The 21,545-nt window shown below is 37.5% G+C and overlaps 2 protein-coding genes across 2 annotated transcripts in view; one reads left to right on the top strand and one right to left on the bottom strand.

The window, feature by feature from the left end:
* The first annotated feature begins 6,560 nt into the window (after positions 1 to 6,560).
* On the top strand, positions 6,561 to 12,485 carry LOC134215912 (N-acetylgalactosamine kinase). The gene is made up of 7 exons (XM_062694994.1): positions 6,561 to 7,023; positions 7,769 to 7,936; positions 10,876 to 11,077; positions 11,138 to 11,403; positions 11,457 to 11,713; positions 11,783 to 11,975; positions 12,204 to 12,485. The coding sequence occupies exons 1-7, from the start codon at positions 6,890 to 6,892 to the stop codon at positions 12,397 to 12,399; spliced, it is 1,416 nt and encodes a 471-aa protein (XP_062550978.1). The 5' UTR covers positions 6,561 to 6,889; the 3' UTR covers positions 12,400 to 12,485.
* A 5,561-nt stretch (positions 12,486 to 18,046) lies between these two features.
* The window catches only part of LOC134211679 (RNA polymerase II-associated protein 3), a 31,486-nt gene continuing 27,987 nt past the window's right edge, over positions 18,047 to 21,545 (bottom strand). The window contains exons 4-6 of the mRNA XM_062688800.1: positions 18,980 to 19,225; positions 18,690 to 18,882; positions 18,047 to 18,625 (exon numbers count right to left, since the gene is read on the bottom strand). Coding sequence (XP_062544784.1) covers positions 18,540 to 18,625; positions 18,690 to 18,882; positions 18,980 to 19,225 — 525 coding nt within the window. The 3' untranslated portion in view covers positions 18,047 to 18,539. The remainder of the gene's footprint in view (positions 18,626 to 18,689; positions 18,883 to 18,979; positions 19,226 to 21,545) is intronic.

Raw genomic sequence — 21,545 nt, 5'->3', positions numbered from 1 at the left:
ATCGGCCCTAAGTAAGAGTAAGAGTAAGAACGGAAATGTCCTCTACTATGAGCTCTACGGCGGTACTTCATAGGTTCCAAAATGGAAAATGTGGTCACTTATTCATTTCGGTATAAAAACGGAAATGTTACCATCTACGGGTTCCCCGTGGGCATCTCATCGGTTCCAAGAGTGGCCAATGTGGTCACTTATCGATTTCAAGCGCATAATCATCTATTTTGTGGAAAATCATGACGAAAGAGCCGCCGCACGACATATTTCGGTGTTAAACGGAAATGTCATCTTCTACGTGTTCACCGAGGGAGCCTCATAGGTTTCAAATGTAGCCAATGTGGTTCAAGAGTGGCCAATGTGATCACTTATTGATTTCGAGCGAATAACTATCTCCTGTGGGAAAACACACCGAAAGAGTCGCCGCTCGGCATATTTCGGTGTTAAAACGGAAATATCCAATTCTACAGGTTCCCTGGGGCCCCTGGTAGATTCCAAGAGCGGCCAATGTGGTCAATTATCGATTTCAAGCGCATAATCATCTATTTTGTGGAAAATCATGAAGAAAGAGCTGCCGCACCGCATATTTTGGTGTTAAAACGGAAATGTCCTCTTTTACGGATTCCCCGTGGGCACCTCATAGGCTCCAAGAGTGGCCAATGTGGTCACTTATCGATTTCGAGCGCATAATCATCTATTTTGTGGAGATCGTAGAGTGCTGTGGTAGCTGACGGATGCGGAAAAAAATCGTTATGTCAAAAATGTGGCATATTTGAACCAAAAAGCTGAGAAGAAAAAGCATTCAAGTTCATCAAATGTTTGCATGATTGGATGATTCTATGCTGGACTACCTCAGAAATGAAATTTTGTCAGTAACTGAGACTGTAACATCTATGGCTGTGTCCCTGTGTCCGTAGAAATCTAAAGGATACCAACTTTCACACGTAATTAATCATGTAGCACCTTCGTCACCTTCAACGGAGGACTTGGTATCGATGGTAGCAGAATTTGGCGGCAAATCAGGTAGCTGTTTCAGGAAATAAAAAGGTCTTGCGTGGCAACAATTAAATCTATCAACTTGCTGCATAACCAACACGACATTGCGCCTACATATCTGAAACATGGGAGAATTGGTGATTGAAGACACAAATATATTTGAAATCGAAAGGAGAAGAATTTTACCATGCAAATCTTACTGCTTCTAGCATTCATATTAGCGCCGTTGATATACGACATGTGGAATTCGTAAAGTATCACAAAATCTCCCTTTTTTGAAGTACTATTTTCCATTAGTTTTCAGGAAGTATATATACTTTTCAAATGCCTTTCCTTTTTTTCTATCATTTGTTTTATTAAAAAAAATCAAATGGAGGGCGACATGTTATGTGCAACAAAACATATTGGATTTATTGTGTTTCCGTGGGAAATATTAAAACTGTTTCAAAACTGTGCCAATGAACCTCCAGATTTTTTTTATTTTTTTTTTTTTGATTATAAACTTGCGTTTGCGCTATATGAAAATATGAACTGATTTTTGGGTTATTTGGAACATATTTATTTTCTCACAATTCCTAGAAAACGACAAAAAATTGTTTTTGAACAAATTGGCACCGAATCTTTCAATTTCTTCGATACAGATCAATAGTTGTTGGTAATACTCAACGCACTGGCACACTTTCAGTTCGGAAATGGCAAGCAGTGCTACATAATCTCCGTAATCTTCAAAGTGCGTGTACATATGTAATTTCTCAAGCAAACGAAAAAAAAATCATACATTTCCGAACTAATTTTACGTTTTTTTGCCAGAATACGTATTTTTGGACGAGGATTCAAAAAATATAAAAATCTCATTTTGCACAAAAATGTCACACATGGTCAAACAAATGGTGCACATATAAGCAAACACTTTTCATATTTTGTCATTTCATATTATGTGTAGAGAAGAAATGTATTTGTAATGTAATGCGCGTCACGTATTCTATCATCTATTAGCTCACTGCAGAGTTATTGCCAATTTTTGTTGAATGACCAGCTCACCACAGTCCAAAATAAAGTTGTTTTGTACTTATCACGTTTATAAATCTTCCGATTACAACGATATAAAAAAAATGTTTTTGAAAAAAGTCAGAATACAGATTCATATTAATCAAAACAATTATGTTATTATGTATGATACTGCCATCCGTCTTTTTATTTCATCTTTTCAGAAATCAAGAAGTCTATTTCTCGATCTTTGAACCAGAATAAAGCATATTTCCCGATCTAAACCAGAACATCTCTTGAAGAGCTATTGGTCTTCGATCTCTGCGGGCATTAAACAAAAACGAGCTGGCGTTGAAGAAAGGTCCAGGACATGGAATTAAAACTTGGTGAGAGAATTCCATTATACATATATTTACCAAATTATATTGAAACTATATGATTATATACCATAAAAAAAACCATCAGGGCACCCGATTGAAGCGATTTGGATAGGAAGAGTGGAATCGCCAACTTCCTGTTGTTAACATCTCGTGGATAGAGGGCGGGCTCTTCTCCCCATCTATTGGGTCAATCTGGGAAACGAGGGCTAAATTATAATATTGTATGTACGAACTTTCTTCTGGAAGGAGATTCTCTATTCATCCCGTGGATTCGCATAAGTGTCTTTGCTTATGGAATCACCCCACCCATTTTTGGCCCTTCATACAGGAGTCTGATGAAATACAAACGGTAGTATAATCGTGATCAAATCGTTTGTCAGATATGGCCAGTGCTATCGGCAGGTGCCTTGCTACAATAGATGGTAGTATCATCATCATCATCATCATAATCATCTATTTTGTGGAAAATCATGATGAAAGAGCCGCAGCATCGCACATTTTGGTGCCAGAACGGAAATGTCCTCTCCTACGGGTTCCCCGGGGGCACCTTGCATATACAAGGAGTGGCCAATGTGATCATTTATCGATTTCAAGCGCATGACCATCTGTTTGGTGGAAAATCATGATAAAAGAGCCGCCACACGACATATTTTGGTGTTAAAACGGAAATGTCCCTTTTACGGGTTTCCCGAGGGCACCTCATAGGCTCCAAGAGTGGCCAATGTGGCCAATTATCGATTTCGAGCGCATAATCATCTATTTTGTGGAAAATCATGACGGATGAGCCACCGCATGGCATATTTTGGAGTTTAAACGGAAATATTCCTTTCTACGGGTTCCCCAAGGGCACCTCATAGGTTCCAAGAGTGGCCAATGTGGTCAATCATCGATTTCGAGCACATAATCATCTATTTTGTGGAAAATCATGACGAAAGAGCTATCGCACGACATATTCCATATTCGCACGACATATTCGGGTTCCACGGCGGCACCTCATAGGCTCCAAGAGTGGCCAATGTGGTCACTTAGCGATTTCAAGCGCATTATCATATATTTTGTGGAAAATCATGACGACAGAGCCGCCGCACGGTATATTTTGGTGCTAAAACGGAAATGTCCCTTCCTCCGGTTCCCCGGGGGAACCTTGCATGTACCAGGAGTGGCCAATGTGGTCACTTATCGATTTCAAGCGCATAACCTTCTGTTTGGTGGAAAATCATGACGAAAGAGCCGCCGCACGGCATATTTTGGTGCTAAAACGGAAATGTCCCCTCCTGCGGGTTCCCCGGGGGCACCTTGTATGTACCAGGAGTGGCCACTTTCATCGGAAGCCCTCTCATGGACCATACATTACCGTTTTAAGAGAATCTATGAAGAATTAGCGATCGAATGGCATATATGGAGCGATTTTTATGTTCCCCTTATATGACCGACAAGGTCCCCGTGGAAGTCGTTTTCCGATGGCCATTGTCTCCAGAACCGGCATATCACCACATAGCCACAAAATTGATGAGTATATCTTTCGAACGGTATATAAACTTTGCAATTCGGTTATAATTTGACTGTTTTATAAGCATTTACATTTCTGGGTCAATATGACCCCAACATCTTATTCGTAAGTTTTTTCTAATATCCGAAGAAGGTTAATGACTTTTTACATTTCCCCGTTAAGTTCACCAACTTTTTGTATATACAAACCTTGCGAAAGAATCGATTAGGGAAAAATCTTGCAAATCGGTCAACCCGTTCGCGAGTTAAATTGTCCGGAAGGAAATCTCAACTCATTTTTATTATAGACACTATAGCTTAGGCGAAGGCGAGTGTAGCCAAACGAACTGTCAGTTAGTGTAGCCAAACGAGCATGACGTCACTATTGCAACCCAACGTCAAATTCGCGTGGTACACTGTGAAAAAGTGGAAAAACACACTTAATCGAAATAACAAAAGATATTTTAGTTACTAGATAAAGATTGTCGCTGTCGTCGCTGTCCGGAACATCTTTTGCTGGCGAGGATAGGGGAGCTAAATGTCAAAGAAGGAAAATCCATACGATTTGACAGGTATGTACCACACATGTTTCGGACAGCAGAACAAAGGGAACCGAAGCGACAATCTTTATCTAGTAACTAAAATATCTTTTGAAATAACCCAACCGTGCCTGCGCTCGTCTATGGAACCAATAGTGTCTATAATTTTTATTATATAGATTGTGGAAAAAAATATTTATTTTGTGAAAAAAATTGTAATTGTTTATTGCTAGTATTGATTTATTCATGAAAATTTTGTAATTTTTGCGTGGAACATTTTGATTTTTTTATGGAAAATTATTATTTCATAATTGCAATTTTTGCTTTTACAAGTGCTAATTTATTATTGTTTTGTGGAATTTTTTTAAATATTTATGGAATTTTATATTTATTTATTACTCATACCCTGATTTCTTTATTGGCAATTTTCTATTTTATTATGGAAAATTTATACATTTTTTTTCTTTATTATTATTCTTTATTTTAAATTCGTCATTGAAATTTTATTTTGATATCGACTAGTGGAAGCCGATGATGCAATACTAAAAGTATTCTCTCGGTCACTCTGATGGTTCTTTCGAATAATTTTCCAAGGAACATCTATTCCACATCTCATATATGCTTCAGTCAATACATAAGCAACTCATAGAGGAATGAATGTATTATAGACCAATTATTATTTTTGAGTTCGGATCATTCGATTTATCCAATTAACCAACTTTTGATATAATATTCTAGTAGGTCCATTGGGTTGATATGATTTCAATTATTATTTATACAAGCTATTACAGGCATTTTAGGTTATACAAAACGTCCTGGAAGTCGTAATGTTTGAACTAACTAATCATTTAAGTCCATGAACCCAGTGCTTCTAAGGCCCTACGTGGGCATCGACCTTAAAATGCGCTTCGCGTTCAATGATTAAGTCATTATATTTTATTGATTTGTATTTTTACACCGCTATTGTTATTCCCCAAAAGCTTTTCGTGTAAAATAAAACCATGTGGTTCGAGAGCAACACCCCCCTCCCCCCATGTGGCTTATCGTGGTCATTTTCCAAACCAACCAACCACCCCCCCCCCCTTTTAATGACCACGTGGTTTCTGGACGGCCCTTTGGTCGTTTAAAATTTCAAGGCCAAGTACTTGATACAAATAGGCGTACAAAGCTCATCGATTCAATGCAATAGTGTGAAAAAATACTTAATTCTCCGTAACAAACCTTACTTCGAATCGTGCACAGTCGATTGATATCTTACATTTTAAGTATCTATGCCGACTATCAAAAGTTCGTTTAAATCTACGTACACTCATGCACTGCCCATGATTGCGTATTTATACCATTTAATATTTTTGTAGATTTAGTGTTACGCCTGTTAACAGTTCAAAACATTTCACGATCCTTTGCTCACGCCAGGCAAGCAAAATAGGCAATACCAGAGACGTTGTTTATAGACGTTGTTTATAGCAAAGTAAACAAACATTACCTATCGGTACTAAATGCAAGATAGGTATTGTAATCAACATTAAAGAAATTTTGAAAAAGTTTGAAAAGTTCAGTAAATGAAGATGTTTTCATAGTTCTCATTGCAAATTTATATATGATAGTTAATCATATTTATTGTTGAATATAAGGGAATGGTGCTAACGAATACAAAATATATAGTTGGAGCAAACGAAATAACTGCTCACACTGAGAGTCACTTCAAGTTCTCACAAATATTTATGTTGCCGATCGCACAGATTTTTTTTGTCTGCTGGCCGTGAAGCCAGAATTGCTTTTATTCTCTCCGCGTGTCTCTATATAATACCATCGTCTCTGGGCAATACTATCTTGCTTACATGGTATGCTGACAGAATTTGAATTCGTGGGAGACAGTTAACAAAATCAACAGAAGTGCTAATGATACAATTATGCGATCATCGTGGGCTTTTTTTGGAAGGTTGGACTTGAACGCAAATTAGAGATCAACACACCTCCATTGAACTCACTTGAATTTAACACGTCCTTAATCTGAAAGTTATGATGTTCAGAATAGTTACAACCTTAATTTAGAGCAAAGCATCAAAATGTATTCAGGTGAACAATGCATACACCTTAGAAGAATTTCACGAGAGAAAGCATTCCCCTATTCTTACTCATCTTTCTTTTTCGCACAGCAAGTGCACATTAGTGGCAGTTAGTTGGTTATCCCACAGCAGAGAAACCAGTTGATAAAACTCTCTGCTATGGTTCACACTCTGGATCGGCTCTAACGCGTGGCCTGTTGGTGTTATCAATCAGTTTTTATTGTGCTATTGTGGGAATCAGTGGGTGTTAGTGTGATAAGAGTTTGACCACCCATTGTAAAGGGGAATTATAAATTCAATTTAGTTCTGTTCGCGGCGACCGGTTGTGCGGAGTGATCTTCAAAGGCAGCGTTAACATTGCTGAGAGAATTGATTATTATTTGTCGATAATTTTGTTTACGTTTTCGTTTCTCTTTACTGCTCGAAATCCACGTCAAGAATGGATAACAACAACGACACCTTTGTGCACGTACTGGAATCAATTCCAGATAGCGAGCGCGTATCGCAGCTCAAAGCACTCTTCGTAGATGCTTTCAATCGAAACCCAAGCTTTTTCGTACGGTGCAGTGGAAGGTAGGCATACGAATGAAACACCGTTTCGGTTGATAGGTTGTTATTTTAATAAATATTAAGTCAATGTGATGCACCCAATAGCGAATAATTCGCGTTATTATGTTTCTACCAGTTATGTTATTATTAAATGTTTTCAGCCGATCAATAAAACACTATGTACTAAATGTACTAATTAATGTGTTTTTGGAGTCATTATTTTCAGGTGCGCGCGTGTGTGTATGTGTGTGTTCGTGTGCGCGTATGTCCGTGTACGCGTGTGTACGTGTATGCGTGTATGCGTGTGTGCATGTGTGTGTGCGTGTGTTCGTGTGCGCGTGTGTGCGTATATACGTGTGCACGTGTATGCTTGTGTGCATCTATGCGTGTGTGCGTGTGTGGGTGCGTGCGTCTGAAAAATTAGTACACGAAAAATCCATCAAGCATGGCCCTGATATGTGATTATACGCAGAACAATAATCTACCTAACACCCGAGCCGTGACCAAGGGCTTTACTTCATATCATACATCATCATACATATGTGAATGTGTGATTACTGCTGATTAAAGTAGAAAAACAAAATACTTTCCAGCACGCACTAATTAATTAACTAATTCTGCTATACGAAGCAGAAGAAACGCACTTGCGACGTATCCGAACAGCCTGCACCCATATAATCTTATATTAGGGAAGAAATACTGAAATACTTTATATTATACCAAGCAGAAACACCGATATGTACATCCATAATGATTCTATTGCTTCCAGAGTGAACATTATCGGAGAGCATGTGGACTATTGCGGATACCCTGTGCTACCAATGGCAATTGAGCAGACCATTCTTTTAGCTATGGCACCGTCAGAGGATAATCTAGTTCATTTGAAAAATGTAGACCCAAAATACAAATCATTCAAGTGTAATATAAACACATTTAGGTAAGTAATATAAAAAATAAATTTTACATATTTCGTTACCCACGCCTGTGGGTATTTGAGTTAGAATATAATGGCAATAATGTGCTGGTACTTTTAAGTCAGTCCCAGTGCGCAATATACTGAGGTAATAGCGAAGAAGATCCAAATCACATTTTCCATCTAAATAATCCAAACATTTTGCGATCTTGTTGAATTTTCGCTGAGTTGTTCCACATTCAATGAATTGACGTGAAATATTTAGATGATTGGAAAAATGATTAAATCTAGAGCAACCACCTTATGTAAATTCTTAATGGGACTGGTGTGCAGGTTCATTCAATAGCATAGCATACAATAGTTACGGTGTACTCGTAGATTGGACACTAGTGATACTCATGATTTCTTTTGCAAATCCTTATTCAGATTGCTAATCAGAAATCAAGGTGGGTGTGATCCTTGATTTCAATCTAGGATAAAAATCACAAAAGCATGAGGATTACTACTCCTGGCCACGGCCATCTTCACCGTAACTCTTCACCGCGACACTCTCATAAGTATGGTGTGCAGTAGAGTGGCCCAGCCTAGTATGGGGAGAAAAAAAAGTCGTCGGATTCTACGGGGCACCCTCCAGGATTTTGCCTTTAGGTAAGAAAATCATTCTCTGAAAATTTCAGCCTGATCGGTTATTGCATAAGCTGGCGCAATTGATTTGAAGTTACTATGGGGGTTTCAGCCGAAATATATGGGAAAATACACCTCTATTACTATTTCGTACAGGAAATTGGATGGAAGAGCCCGATTGAGCCCAGATTTGCAGAAAATGAAGTTAACATGCCCATGAACATTTCGACATAAAATTCTACTATTACTAAATAAACTTTAAATCAGTTTTTGGCTAATTTATTTGGAGTTGGGTTGGGCACTTTGAAATTCATTAATTGCCATGAAAACATACGCATGCAATCAAAGGTGCCTGCGATTTCGCGCGCACTGAAACATAAGTAACTGCACGCGCACCACAACACATATCGCAGCTACCTTCGATTACATGCGCTTGTTTTCAAGGCAATTAATGAATTTCAAAGTGCTCAACCAAACTCCAAATTAAATCAGCTAAAAACTAATTTAAAGTTTATTTAATCATAGTAGAATTTTATGCCGAATTGTTCATTGGCATGTTAACTTCATTTCCTGCAAATCTGGGCTCAATCGGGATTTTCCATCCAATTTCCGGTACGAAATAGTAAAAGAGGTGTATTTTCCCATATATTTCGCCTGAAACCCCCATATTAACTTCAAATCAATTGCGCCAGCTTATGCAATAACCGATCAGGCTGAAATTTTCAGAGAATGATTTTCTTACCTAAAGGCAAAATCCTGGAGGGTGCCCCGTAGAATCCGACGACTTTTTGTATCCTGGGCCAGTCTAGTGTGCAGGTTCATTCAATATGGGACAAACTTGGTTTGATATTTGTTTTTCAAATTTCTCCCGAACAAACCCTTTTTTTCATGTTAATTTGAAAGTAGGGGAACTGTTCCGTTTTCCATCTCACTGAACATATATGCATCTCATCGCAAAACAGAGAAATACAGCATCAATCTTGTCGCTTCTTTTTCTAACATGCGTGCTGACTGCTCACAAAAATAAATAATAAATAAAATAACTTTTCATTGCTTTGTTTTTGATGGGATGGAAAAGGGAGCTTTGAGATGAAGTGCCGATCCGTTCCCCTACGATATATCTGAAGACTGCGCATGCAGTTAACCCAGAAGTGTCGAAAACTTCATATTTCCTCTGAAAAAGTATTTTCTGAAGGAGCTAAACTGCTAACTCGAACTCGCATCCGTGACACTAGTTTGCCAATAATTTAGTTCACAAATTGGTGGCACAAGAGCCGAATTAGTGTCAAACGACATGACATTTCGTGGCATTGTTGTATTTATGCTCTCGTGCCTCACACTTTGTATTTATTCGCGAAGTCGAAACAAAATTCTTCACACAAACCATGACAGTTCTTTACGGGTTTTTACAGTAGAGCAACAGAGAGGAGGAGATGGCGGCCATGTTTCACTCAAACTCTGACAGATAGCAATGGGATTTCCCATAGGAGGGAAGAGCAGAATTTGCTTCGACTTCGCGAATAGGACAATGATCTGTTAGGTTTAAGCAATACATGCTCATCAAAAATTCTGAGTTATGATTATTTTTGAAAAAAAAAACTTATCGTTAAGGCTCTGTCTCATTTCCCGAATCAAATTTAATTTTACTTAAAACTGACAGTTCGAAAATTTAAAAATCACCCGGCCATAAGAATGGCTGCGTGCTACCCAGCAATTCCAATAAGACATCGATCAAGAATGATTCGATATCTGTCAAAAGTAATCCTGCTCATCCAGCAGGGTTATTCGATAATTATTGAACTGTCACTTTTAAGTTTAATTTGAGTTTAATCATCCAATTGAGACAGACCCTAAGGGTCTGTCTCATTTGGAGAATTAAACTTAAAAGTGACAGTTCGAAAATTAAAAAATCACCCCGTTATAAGAATGGCTGGTGCTACCCAGGAATTCCAATAGGACATCGATGGAAAATGATTCGATATCTGTCAAAAGTAATCCTGCTCTGCGAGCAGGGTTATTTGATAATTATTGAAATGTCACTTTTAAGTTTAATTTCAGTTTATCCAATTTCAGTTTATCCAGTTATCCAATTGAGACAGACCCTAAATAAGTAATAGCAATCCCATGACATTTCTGTGATATTTCACAATATTGCTCGCGTCATATACTTTTGTAGTAGAAGTTATTTGTTATTTATATGAAAATTTGCATATTTTTAAAAAATTTATCGACTTGTTGTTTAATTTTGCGTGTTCTATTTTTGATACCTACTTACCGACAACCTCAATTCCATCTGTTCTTCAAATGATGTCATAAATTTTTCATCATAATATCCATAGCATCGATTTACTCGACTCAACCGGACCAGAGTGGTACAAATACTTTTTATGTGGCGTAAAAGGAATTCTAGAGTTCGCAAAACCGGCCTATCCGAAAGGAATGATGGTGGTTCTATCAGGCAACATTCCTCCAGCTTCCGGCTTGTCTAGCTCAAGTGCATTAGTGTGCGCATCCGTACTTGGATCTGCTTACATCCATAAGGTAGGATTTTTTGTCTTAAGCTCCCAAAATGCACTACACATACATCTTTCTCTTGCACAGATACCTCTGGATAAACAAGCCTTAGCAACAATTTCCGCAGATTGTGAAAGATTTATCGGTACCCAGGGAGGAGGCATGGACCAAGCTATTGCGTACCTTGCGAAGCAGGGCTGCGCCCAATTCATTGAATGGGACCCACTTAGAGCCACATCAATTGATCTTCCTGGCAATGCAGTTTTTGTGATTGCAAACAGTCTGACGGAAGCCAACAAAGCTGCTACTTCAGATTTCAATCAGAGAGTTGTGGAATGTCGACTGGCTTGCAGGTAATGCATATAACTTACATTAAGGAAATTATTTTTCACGAAACTATTTACAGATTTCTAGCAAAAAAGATGCAGATAAACTGGCGTGAAATATGGCGCTTTTCATCTTTGCAGAAAGTTCTCAACTATTCGTTGGAGGAAATGGAAACTCTAATCAATACCTATTTGACTCAGCTTGCCTACACAAAAGATGAACTGCTACATTTTTTTGAAATAGGCAACGATGATTTTGTAGAAAACCTGCTCACTCCGAATACACGAGATGCACAAGTTTTCAAATTACGTCAACGATCGTTACATGTGTTTCAAGGTTTCTATACATATAATAAAAAGCATATTTGGAAGGTATTATGGTAATTGTGTCCTAATGTTATTTTAGAGTCAATTCGGGTTAAAACGTTTGTGGAAGTTGCTAAACAACAATCAGCGGACTCGATTCATTTGATGAAGCAGCTCATGAGACAATCCCATGAAAGTTTGAAAACGTTATACGAATGTTCTCATGGAAATTTGGACAAGCTTATACAAATTTCAAACTCACTTAACGTAGGCGCTAGATTAACAGGTGCTGGGTAAGTGACAACTTACAACAACAGTATACATAATCATTTGCCAGTTCTGCGAATCTTAATTTCACGACTTGTCGAGTCTAGTCAAGTACGAGAAACTGAAGACGACCTTACTTTTGAGATCGAATACGTATCTGTCAAAGAAACAATACAATTAAGTAGTGGAATTAATTTTCTTTTCAGAATTTGCCAAATGGAAGCTACATATGCCTTAATTTTTATTTGTTACAGATGGGGCGGCTGCATTGTGGCTCTCTGCGATGGAGTGGACCAGAGTGTTGAATACATAAACCATCTGAAACAGTCTTACTACGCTGACTTGGAGAATGCTTTGGGCAAAAACTTGGATGAACTTGTGTTCGCTACCAGTCCACAACGTGGTGCCGAAATATATTTGATGGATAGTACAAATAATTTTATTGAATAGCGAATTTTTTTACTAATGCGCACTCAAAGGCTAAATTTGTGCATTTTTTATAGTTTTAAAAATAATTCTAGATAAGGGGCTGTCCATAAACCACGTAGACTTTTGAGAGGGGGGGAGGGGTTTCGAAAAAGTCTACGATAGTCTACGAAGGGGGACGGGGGGGTATACCAAAAGTCTACGTAGACTTTTTGATTTTATTTTTTTAAAGCGATTTATACAGCAGCTTCGTGTGAAGTTCACTTGTTTGATTTGTTTAGGATGTTCCGTTTTTTTGCAAAACTTTACCAAATAATCTCTTGCGTTTCTCCTTAAAAATTTAATGAATTTCACTAAAGTAAAAGTCTAAGCTATGGCTTAAAACTATCATGGATTTCACACCAGGAAATTCTTCTGTGTTGAGCAGGAAACTTCTCCAAAGTATTCTATAAAATTTTCGATTTTTTTTTTCAAAATCTTTACTAGGATTTTACTGCAGATTCTACTAGAATTTCGTTTCGGCAGGAACTTCTTTGAGAACTATTGAAATTATGTCGTACTCCAACGAATTTGTTTGGAATTTAAAAAAAAAAGCATTTTGGAATATCCACAAAAAAAGCCTTTGGAATGTCTAAAAGATATTTTTTGGAACATGTAAGGGGAATTCTCCGAAATTTCCGCGAGAAACCCTTCAGAATATTTTTTGGAGATTTTCTGGGAAGTCCCCGAAATTTTTTGCTTAATTTCGGAAATTCTTCGGAATATTTGCGAGGAATTCATTGCAAATTAAGCAAACTTCTCCTTCGTAAATTTCTTCGGCAGTTCTAATGCAAATTCTTTGGAATTATCGGTGGAAAATTTTCGAAATTTCTAAATAAATTGTTGAAAACTTTCACGAGAAATTATTTGAATTTCCCACCAAAAACAGTTTGAGTTTCCACAAAAAAAATGCAATTTTTGTAAAAACGCCTTTCAAATTTTCATGAAAATTTATTCGAATTTTTTACGAGAAGTTCACCTGATTTCAATTGAAAATTCTCCATAATTTCCACCGAAAATTATTCAGAAAATATTTTTTGGAATGCTCATAAGATTTATTTAAATTTCCTCAAGAAATTGCTCCAAATTTGCAAGAGAAATTAAAAAATATCGTAGGAAACCATTCTAAATTTCCACGGGAAATATTTCGGAATGTCCGTTTAAACTAAAAATTACCTCGGGAAATAATTCTAAATTTTCACGGAAAATTACCCGGGTTTTTTAACGGGGAAACTTTTGGAATTTAAAAGAAAAATCTTGGGATTTATTCAACAGATGATTATTCAGCGGGATATTGCATGGAATTTTCAAGAAAAGCATCGGTATTATCACGGAGAGTTCTTTGGAGTATTTCAAGGTTATCAAATGGGAAATTTTACGAAATTTCCACGCAAAACTTATTGGAATGTAGACTTGACATTCTCGAAATTTCAACTTTTTCTAAATTCTTACAATTCACGGTTTTTACAATTTTGAACCGGCTTTGAGAATTATAGGTCAGATGCGTGACAGATTTTATCAGTGGCGCGCCGATGCAAAAATGTTGGCGATGGTGGTGGCACACCTTTAGGAGGGATTGAATTCAAAAGTAATTAAATTAATTGGCTTTGAGATTTGATTTCAGGAGTTATGAACAGAGCATTAAATTTGATTTCGTTTCAATTTGATTTTGAAAAAGTCTACGAAAGTCTACTAGGGGGGACGGGGGGATTTGAAAAAGTGAAATTTCGGTCTACGTGGTTTGTGGACAGCCCCTAACGTTTATAAGTGACCTCAACAACTATTTTTTTACACAAATGTAATATGGTAACGACAAGTATTTCGGCCATGGATTAGATCCCGGCACAATTTCTCAACCCAAGGAAAGCAATATTATCTTGCCTAAATTTCACAGTAATTAGATGACTCAGTAGTATATAATGCAGCTAGTTAAAGCAAAACTTTACGGTATTATGACCGTGTTAGAGAGATGTGTCAAAGCGCAGTAACCTGCCAGAAATACCTGTTGATTTCTTACCTAAATAAACGAAATGCGCCTGCTTTGAGCAAAGCATAATTTTCGTACCACAAAGATTTCAGTTACCATTAGGACGCTAGAGGCGCCGCTTTTTTATAGCTATTGTGATCATCATGATTCAACCATAGTAACACAGATTTTGCATAACGAGTTTGTTTGGTACCTTAAAAATGAGATACTGTGATGAAAAACTGGTACTTTAGCAAGTACCACTTTAGGCAAACATCTTGATCACAAGATTTACAGCGCCATTAGCAATATGATAGTGCATCTTTTGTTACCATAAAACAATTGCTTATAATTTTACTTTCATAACTAGTCCTAAATAAACAATTCAATTAACAGAAAAAATATTTTAAGCTCTTTTTAGTGGAATGTATTCAACCGTCTAAGACGAGTTAAGTATTCTCCATTTAATTCCGCCAATTATTTTGATATCTTGACTCGAGTCAAGTATGAGACACTGAATACGATCACACAGTTGTGGTCGAAATACGTATCTGCAAAGATATCGAAATAATTGGTGGAATTGAATGGAGAATACTTAACTCGTCTTAGACGGTTGAATTCAATTAATTTATAACTATACACTTTTACTACTTTTCTAGACTAACAATTGAAAAGGGTGTAACAGCCAAAATTATTTTTTCCCGTTCCTTGTCTACATACATATTACATTATAATACATCTTCTTTTTCCTCTTCTTATTAGCATTACATCCCCACACTGGGACCGAGCCGCCTCACAGATTAGTGTTCACTAAGCACTTCCACAGTTATTAACTGCGAGGTTTCTAAGCCAGGTTACCATTTTTGCATTCGTATATAATGAGGCTAGCACGATGATACTTTTATGCCCAGGGAAGTCGAGACAATTTTCAATCCGAAAATTGCCTAGACCGGCACCGGGAATCGAACCCAGCCACCCTCAGCATGGTCTTGCTTTATAATCGCGCGTCTTACCGCACCGCTAAGGAGGGCCCCACATTATAATACATATCACTGGAAATAATAAATTTTGGTTGTTACGTCCTTTTCAAATGTAGGTCCAAATGTAGCTATCGAGGCCGACGTAACAGCTTTCTAGACATCGCTCTGGTCTGTCCGTTGTTATCCTATACTAGCATTATCATTGAGCAATTCGTACAAATTCGTAGGTGGTACAAGCCATAAGACTGTTGTATGAGAGTAGCATCACTTTCAATCGTTATCACAGATAATCATTTGGGACTAATCATTAGGGGTATACACTTAACGGCTTAGGTTGCTGCGTATCTGATTATAGAAATGTTTCACACTCAATCACTAGGGACATATTTCAAATCGCCTATGAAACATTTCCATAAACAGATACACAGCAACCTACGCCGTTAACTGAATCCCCCTATTATCTCTTAGATGAAAGAATACACTCTCCAATAAGTCGAGATATGTCCAGGCCACGTCCTTGCGAATGCTGAGAAAAGGGAAGGATGGTTAGTTGGACACCTACTGAAGAAAGATGCAGAGAACTCTACGACCTCTCATAGGTGCCACGGGAGGTTTCGTTTTGCTAGAACGTGAAACACAGAAAGAGCTAAGATAGAAATACAAAGTAGGAAAGGGACGAGCCTGGAATTGCACCCACGACCTCCTGCTTATAAGGCAGAAGCGGTAGCCACTAGACCACCGAGCTCGTCTCCGTTGATATCCTATACTACCCATGTATTCATATCAGTCCCATCTACATGGGACTGTTATAAATTTATAGGCAGTATACCTCTAAAATACTCTAAAAATCATCACGTTATATTCACGTAAAAATCACGAAACTGATCTGTTTTGCACAAGCGAAGATTGTTACGTGACGTTAATAAACACCCAAAATTCGCTACTATAAATCTTGATATTTATGATTGTATATTCACGTGCACAATTTAGGTGATATGGTGTTAGTGTGGTTGCCACGGTGCTCCCCTGACCGTTATTAACAAAACAATACTCCATCAAACTAATCTTCTTCTTCTTATTGGCATTACATTCCCACACTGGGACAGAGCCGTCTCGCAGCTTTGTGTTTACTTAAGCACTTCCACAGTTATTAACTGCGAGGTTTCTAAGCCAATTTACCATTTTTGCATTCGTATATCATGAGGCTAACATGATGATAATTTGATGCCCAGGAAAGTCGAGACAATTTCCAATCCAAAAATTACCTAGACCGGCACCGGGAATCGAACCCGAATCGAACCGAACTACAAATAATGGTCTTGCTTTGTAGCCGCGCGTCTTACCGCACGGCTAAGGAGGGCCCAAACTAATACCTGGAGCTTAATTCTGGGACTATACTGCATCTCTGTTAACGCTTGAACTAACATTCAATTTGTAGTGGTTTGTACCATGAAAGCAAATAATTTAAAGATTTTATACTTACCCCTGGTATCAAACACTATGGGGGAAGTGGATAATGTTCTGATCGCGCAAAATTTTCCTCCCCTCCAGGATTTATTTCGATATTTGTGAATCTTAATATGTTCTTTTTGTTATCATTGTGATTTCAGTAGTGATTGGACTAATTGTATTGATACCTTTCACATGTTTTACATATGAAAAAATGTATTCACATTCATTTATATTCATAACAAGTTTCGCCTTGAATGAAATTTTTTTTCGAACAAATTGGTTAAGTGCTTAAAAATAGGTGATAATTTTGTATGTGTTTTGCGCACACACAAACATACAAACACGCAAACACAGACATCAAATCAAAAAGTTTATCGTTGGGGCGAACATATAGATTTTACGTACACTTTGTGTTCGAGAAGGCAAAAACCAGCCCTCCACTAGCTATTACGAGAATTCCTTGGGGACCTATTCTGTCAAGCCAATGAAATTATTCAACAAAAGATACTTAGAGCAATGGACTTAACCACGAGCGTCTTCTTTATTCACGATTCTTTTTATTTTCGCTCGAAAAAATGACATCCGCTGCGGGCCGATGAACATTTGAGTGAATTCCGAGCTTTTAGTTCACCGGATGTTAACGTTGATGTTCATTTTTTGTAAACTTCGCCCTCAGATGAGGCTTTCTTCTTACTGAAAATCGACGCGTGACGTCATCGTGGTTTAGTTCATTATCGTTTTGATTTTAGTTATATGTAACTACTCATCACAATTGAAGGTCAAGGTAACATGGGTTTTCCACTTACCCCATCAAACTGGGGTAAGTGGAAAACAACTCCTAATTTTTAAATCTTTTTCCACAAATTTCAAGCGACCAAAATGGTATGAATTACTGCACAGTTGGTGCAAAATTGACTGTTTTTAATAGCTTATTTTGATTGAATGCATTCAGATCATTTAAACTGGTTTTACACTAATTCCAACATGCACTATCGGTTTTTCCTTTTCTACTTGCCCCAGTGGGCCACTTATCTTTTAGGCACTTATCTTGATCCGATTTGTTGCATTCGACAGGGAATCTTGTCCCATTGTCTCCTATTGAAAATTGGCCAGATCGGACTATGGGATCAAAAGTTACGGCCAAAATACGATTTCTATACAAAAAACACGCTAAGAAAATCTCACTCAAGTCTTTTTAGTATATATAATGAACGAGAAAAGCACAAACACCGCTAGGTGGATAAATCAGGGTTTTTTTTTATTTTATCTAAATATCCAACAGGACTAAAGAAGAAATTAATACTGTTCCGGCCAAACAACGTTGCTATAAATAGAAAAAAAAAGCCGGCCGTTTGTGGTTCAGAGTAGTTATAAAAAATAGTATTTTTTGGTTGAAATAAGTTAATTATTTAAAATATTTGTTAAAATTATAAAGGATGTAAGTGATTTTTGTTAAAATCTAACTTAGAAATTTAAGCAAGAAGTCATTCTTCTTGAACCTGCAAAGTAAGGCAACAAGAAAAAGGCAACCGATCAAAAGAATAGATAAAAATAATAAACTTCAAAACAAATGCAAGGGACTTGTTTATCGAGTGATACATCACATACGGCGTTGATTAAAAAAAAACAGAGGTTTTTCTTGAACCAATCAATGTGTGAAAGGAATTTTAGTTCAGTTAAAATCGACAAACTTAAAAATGTAACTGTCTCACTAGTACAGTTAGATATTACACGATTAGAGTTTTCCTGATCAGAAGAACTTGTTCTTTGTCATCGTTCAATTCGTCCATGAGATCCAGCAGTTGAATTAATGCTAACAAATGTAAATGCACGAATTAAAAATGTATCATTCAAAATGGAAGCAAAGGCACACTTACCATATTTGTCTTTCTCACCGAGCATCATGATCAGTATTCCGGATTCTTCGTTTTTGGCTACTTCGCTCAGAATTTTCAGTGGCGAAGTTTTGTCTTGCAGACAAAACTGTTTAAGTACTTGAAGAATATCCGACAGCATATCGCAGCCAATATTTACCCCCAACAATTTGTGTAGTGAAGCGTTTTCAAGAGTCTAAGGGAAAAATCATTAAAGTTTCACCAACTAATGTTTCAAATTCTCAAGCAAAATTCTTCAGATTACTAGAAGAAGATAATGAAAAAATATTTACCTTCAAATAATGATATTTTTCTTCAGACGTTTTCAAATTACACCAAGAATGATAGAACTTCACGCTAGATGATGGTATAGGAGGGGTGGGGTTTTCAGTACCGGACACACCACGTGTTAAAGCGCTTGATGTTTGGTTTGGTTTCTCCATAGTTGTCATCTTTCCTTCTGAATTCGTAGCTGCTTGATCAGCCTGAGATGAGTCTCCAAGTTTCCGTTCGAATTCCTGCGTAGTTTCCGAAGAGCACTGAAAATAGATCGATTGAAATTTTTAAATCAACTGTTTTATACCGACCGAAGGCGATTCCAAGGTTCCCCTGGTATGTGTGAAGCATCACATGATTATTTACATAGACATTAAAATATGTTAGAATAGCTTTTTGACACTACAGCTAAAGTTTTTATATCCTACTACACATTCCCACATTTTTAAAGTCAAATTCATTTTATTTCTGTGGCTTTCTGAAACCTGAAACCTAAACTATACTTTCTGCTCATATGAAAAATCTCACAAGTGAGACACAAAAACTTGGAAGGCGCAATCACAAAAGACAAGACAGTTTATTATCGTTAGGTACAGTTTGAAGAGATCGTGTGCTACAGCTACATATCGTGAGTACCTATGCAGAGATGATAAGTGAGACATTGTTATATTTTTCTCTGGCTTCAATTTCTGCAGCAGATAAAACAGCCGGCCGTTTGCCTAAGTTCAATCCACCTTGTGTAATTCTGATATTCGTGTTTCTGGTTTTATGCTGTTCCGCCTTAGGGCCGATGCCCACGTCGCGTTTATTCAAAGCCACGTGCACGGTCCGTTAAACGCTCCGTGCACGCGGGGTTGAAAAAACTCACGCTACGCGGGAATCGGACCTCATGTGTTTCTGACTTTCGAAGGATACCCAACATTATCATGTAAGCGTGCAGTATGGCCCATAAAAAATGCGAAAGTTTTTTTTAGCTTATGTTTGGCTATGTAACTATGATTTTGATATTTTCCCATTTTAAAGGGCCATACTGAAAATGTTACTTAAATGCGCTGAAATATTTAGCAGAATTAGGGGTGATCGGGATTCGAATCTAGAGCATCAACAAAAATGGCGAAGGGATGCGGTAACTATAGCCATACCACCACGTCGACTTAAGCAAGAGTTAGGTTATTTAATCTATAAGGGCTTCTCTTTTTGCAGTGAATTATTAGCAGAGCAGTAGCGTAGCTGGTTTCCTACCTGACGCTGTCAGCAATTAGCATTCAGACCCTCACGTATATGCGCAAAAATCAGCAAGAGTTAACCGCCAGAAATTTGTAAATTTGCGACATCTAACCCGGGTTAGCACATACATACATATAGGAGGATTTTTTTCGAGAAAAATATTTTATTCCAGTTATGCAGGAAGGTGTCCGCTACTACGCTTACCGCATATATTTTTTTTCGGTTGAGGTGTTTAATTTTAGGAAATTCAACTTGAAATGCCTTACTGATTTCAAAAAGTTAACTAATAGTGTGCCGCTTCAACCACCCTCAAAGTGGGTAAGGCCGAAAAAATATTAATTTCTTCTTTTGTCCCAATAGTTCGATAATGGAGGGATTGGGAAATGAAAAATAAATGAATAAATTGATAAAATTCATTATTTATTGTTTTGCTGTTAAAAATTTTATTGACCGCGCCCCTCAAAATATTTAATTTGACAACTAAATTTTGAGGGGGCGGATCGATAAGATAATAGTGCTGTCCAATGAGCAGCTCGAAGTAGCTCGAAGTTGTTCCCGTCCTGCTCGTTCTTTTTTGTCAACAAATGGGCATGAGCAGGACAGTGAGAAACTTCGAGCTACTTCAAGCTCTCATTGGACAGCACTAATAAAATTTGCTCCTTTCTAATTCATTGGTGATCTTTCTTCTCTTTCCTCCAAAACGAGTTCTTGGTGAAAATCTGCGTGAGTGAGTATTCTCTGCTCGTGAGAATGAGTTAGGATTACAAATTGATGTAAAGTATGGTTCTCATCTGCCATATTTTCTCACAAGAGTCACTTGACATCATTCGATTTTGGCCAGAGTTGTATCGCATAGAGGAGCATTCAAGAGAAGGTGTAAACAATTCTCTTTCTAGATCTGTTATTCAAGTGTATCGTGCAGAAATACACTTTCTCTTTGGATGAAAGAGCGTGCGTCATACCCACCAGATAACGCGTGTTTGTGTTCAAAACAATCTGAACACAGCTCAATATTCAAAAGCACTGATCTAATATACATAGCATAGTATCCTAGGAACGAGACGGCGTGGAGCACAGCGAGCTAGGTGGGCAGACCAGGTGCAAAACGACTTGGCGAGCGTGGGGATGGATTCGAGGATGGAGAGATGCGGTCTCGAACCGTGTATTGTAGCGTCAAATAGTTAGTTCAGTGTTATCTGTTTAGAGGTAAACTAAATAAATGATGAATATCCTAGGAAAACGAGGAAAACAAATTTGACGACATGCTACACATTTTTCGCTTAGGAATGAAACACCCCTGACAACACAAAATCGTATATAATACTACATAATATGCTAAAACGGGGACATATTGTA

Source organism: Armigeres subalbatus, chromosome 2 (genome assembly GCF_024139115.2).
Source record: "Armigeres subalbatus isolate Guangzhou_Male chromosome 2, GZ_Asu_2, whole genome shotgun sequence".
NCBI lineage: Eukaryota > Metazoa > Arthropoda > Insecta > Diptera > Culicidae > Armigeres > Armigeres subalbatus.
This window is presented reverse-complemented; position numbering and strand designations above follow the sequence as displayed.

Excerpts from the sequence above, each read along its gene's own strand:
- LOC134215912 (XM_062694994.1), top strand. The coding sequence starts at position 6,890 with ATGGATAACAACAACGACACCTTTGTGCACGTACTGGAATCAATTCCA. Across the intron at positions 7,024-7,768 it reads TTCGTACGGTGCAGTGGAAG|AGTGAACATTATCGGAGAGC; the intron begins GTAGGCATACGA and ends TATTGCTTCCAG. Across the intron at positions 11,714-11,782 it reads ATCGTTACATGTGTTTCAAG|AGTCAATTCGGGTTAAAACG; the intron begins GTTTCTATACAT and ends ATGTTATTTTAG.